The sequence below is a fragment of the Coffea eugenioides genome, unplaced genomic scaffold (assembly GCF_003713205.1).
Source record: "Coffea eugenioides isolate CCC68of unplaced genomic scaffold, Ceug_1.0 ScVebR1_213;HRSCAF=851, whole genome shotgun sequence".
NCBI lineage: Eukaryota > Viridiplantae > Streptophyta > Magnoliopsida > Gentianales > Rubiaceae > Coffea > Coffea eugenioides.
Window position 1 is genome coordinate 8,102 of NW_020862600.1, and position 3,029 is coordinate 11,130.

General features: G+C 40.2%; 1 protein-coding gene across 1 annotated transcript; it reads left to right on the forward strand.

Moving 5' to 3' along the window:
* Window positions 1–942: 942 nt before the first annotated feature.
* Window positions 943–2,489, forward strand: LOC113756283 (putative F-box protein At1g67623). The gene is made up of 3 exons (XM_027300010.1): window positions 943–1,064; window positions 1,163–1,325; window positions 2,082–2,489. Exons 1-3 carry the CDS (start codon window positions 943–945, stop codon window positions 2,487–2,489), a joined length of 693 nt encoding a protein of 230 aa, XP_027155811.1.
* The last annotated feature ends 540 nt before the right edge of the window (window positions 2,490–3,029 follow it).

A 3,029-nucleotide genomic window follows, 5' to 3' on the forward strand; every position in this document is an offset into this window, starting at 1 on the left:
CCAAGGAAACCTAGAATGTGTTCTGTGTAACATAAATCAAATATGTGAAAGTTACATAAAAAAAAATTGTTATGAAACAACTACAAGTGTGGATGTCCCTTTGTATTCCCAAGAGTATTAATTCTTGATTTATGATTACAAGGATGTATACAATTTACAATCCATTACAGGTACAATCCCCTACTCATTTTCTCTCATATTTCAATTGAATTATAGTTTTAATTTAATTTGTTTATAAAAAAAAATAATACATAAGCATATTATAATAGAGAAAACCCTGACAGAGGATAAACATCAGCTCTTTATGCCTTTTACCGCAGTTGGCGACTAAACACCAGCTCTTTATGGGTCTTGTCAATGAATGGGTTACAGTTGGGACATCCGTGGCACCATACGAGGAGTCAGTGTAAATTTACGTATATGCATCGGACGCGACCTTTTGGTTGCCATTTACCCCGCCGGACCTGTCTGCCAAATCTGTGCTACCGACTTGTAGAAGCTGGTAGACGACCCATTACAGGTACGAAGTATGTCTCCGAATGTTTATCACTGTCGAAGCTCCTTTGGTCTGCGATGAATGTCCGTCAATTTACGATGAACGCGTCCTTCGTGACTGTTCATGTTCCCTTGCTATCGGTGTATTTTTACGGCTACAATGATTATACCGTATCAACACTTACGTTGTTGGGTTTCATAAATTGTTTCGGATGACTGTTTTTTGACGACAGAATGTTGCGTCGTTTGCAGGAGAAGGCGCCACTGTCCCATTTCTGTTCGTTTTTCGCTACTGTTAGTCGGTGTCCCAGAAACTTGTAATCTGCATATAACCGTATTAATCGTTATTGCATTTTATTTGGAAGTACGTGTTGTTTGAAGTTTACTCCATTCTTGGGGTTTTGACGGATTCACTCAACTGTTGGCAGTAAAAGGTGTTATCCGGACATGGCCAACCAACAAGGGAAATCAACTACCTCCATCCTCTCCCTTCCCACCGAGGTGGTATCGGAGGTCCTTGCACGTGTCGGGTCATCTTCCTCGACTGATCTTTTTAGCGCAAAACTATGGTTGGTTATACTCTGTTAATACACAGACGAAGACGCAAATTCTTGTTTGACATGTGGTTTTCGTTTGAGTTTAATGGATCATTTCTCTTATTTTGCAGCTGCAAGTTGTTTAACGAGGCGTCCGCCGCAGACACCATATACCAGCGGGTGTCACTGGAGAAGTTTGAAATCGTCCCCTGGCACAAAAACGACAAAGTATCCAGGTTCCTGAAGAAGTGCAGACAATGCCAAAATCCAGAAGCGATGTATCGGAAAGCCGTGGTAAGCATGGCGCCGATGTCCCGTTTGCTTGAAAATATGTAGACTAAGCTCACATCATCTGTTTCATTTCAACTTCATTCTGAGTTTGGTCTGCAAACTTTACCCCCAAAACATAGTATTGGGGCAGAATTATGTCAGCATCAATGACATCAATATTCTATATTGCCAATTCTTTACATTTTACTTAACTTTTTTAGGTCACAAAAAATTGCTATTATGTGAAATTTTGTCTGGCTAGCACTGCTTCTGAAGATAACTTCAAGAATTCTGAGTAGCAGAGAAAGTTACAAAAGAAAGCTTGCAAACTCGGAATGTAGAAAACAACCTCATACATGCTCATTTGTGGCCCATCTTTTTGCACATTATGAACATTTGTAGGAACATTTTGGCAAATCTGGCAGTAGAGAAATTGAGATACACGAGCTGATTAAATAGATCAGTGTGGCAATACCAATTTGAGTTTGATGGGTAAACAGTGCCCCTGTTTGTCAGTGAAAAACATCAGCCTTTGAACATACAAGACAATGCGTCTTATTCTTGGTAAAAAATGGTTAAGATGGATAGTTCTTTATTTTGTGGTTAATTTAAGTAAAGGGTCTAAGTTTAGCTAGATTAGCCTTACCCCCACTCATCACTGTGGTGCTTTGGTCATGACTACATAATTCTTGTCCCGCTGGCACTGGTCCGCCTGGACTTTTTGACTTTTTCGTTACTATTTCAATCAGTTTTACGCAAGAGTATCCTTGCACTGCTTAGGTTGACTATTTTTCGGACAAGCATTTGGACGCTGCATTGGAATGCCTCGAAGAGGCTGCCGATTCAGGCCACCCCGACGCTGCATATGCGTTGGGAATCATTTACCTCTTTGTTGGTACCGACGAGTTCAAGCGCAGAGGCATGGGACTGCTCAGCGGGTTGCAGAAATCCAGATTTCTGCAAGGGGCATGGAAACTTTGTCGTGAAAATTTGCGAGCGCTGGTGAGGATGATATGGGTCAAGAATCCTGTGTTTCTAAACCCAGCGCCCATTTGTTGTGCCATGACACACGAGAGGAAAACATCTTCATGGCCTATGGATGCCGATGACGTGGAGGAGATTACATGTGAAGGCTGCGCTTGCGATGAAGAAATTGCAGCAATTTGTGCCGCCCTACCCAACCGTTAGTGTATAACATACAATGTTCATAACTCCTTTTACTGAACAAATTTGTCACCAGCGTGTACCTATTTATTATGTTTTTTCACTGAATTGACCGCTACTTCGTACTCTCTTAATATTACTGGTTTGAGTCCGTAACAATAGCTTATGTTGGCCCTTGTATGTTCTGCAAAGTATGACTTTCTCGTGAAAGCCCAGCTGTTTATGGCTTTCCTGGAAATAGATAAGAACAGAGTACCCGTTTTGCCATAAATTAATATTTTTTATCGGGTAAAAGTACAATACAATCGATTAATATTTAATTGACCAGCTCTTTATGGCTTTCCTCCATTATAAGAACAGAGTACCCATTTTTGCGTAAATAAAATTTTTCCTATGGCCTACAATAAAAAGCAAATCGATTTACGTTAATGTTTCTGAACTCTTTATGCCTTTCCTCCAGGCAACAACAGAGAATCCTTTTTGCTAACACTAAATTTATTTATCGGATAACCCTAAAAAAAATTAAACTGCAGTACAATATAAGAACAGCTTTTTATCGCTTCC

What these genes read in the sequence shown, in the direction of transcription:
- LOC113756283 (XM_027300010.1), top strand. Translation starts at nt 943, where the DNA reads ATGGCCAACCAACAAGGGAAATCAACTACCTCCATCCTCTCCCTTCCC. An exon ending in CTTTTTAGCGCAAAACTATG is followed by an intron (nt 1,065 to 1,162) that starts GTTGGTTATACT and finishes CTTATTTTGCAG; the next exon opens with CTGCAAGTTGTTTAACGAGG. An exon ending in CGATGTATCGGAAAGCCGTG is followed by an intron (nt 1,326 to 2,081) that starts GTAAGCATGGCG and finishes TGCACTGCTTAG; the next exon opens with GTTGACTATTTTTCGGACAA.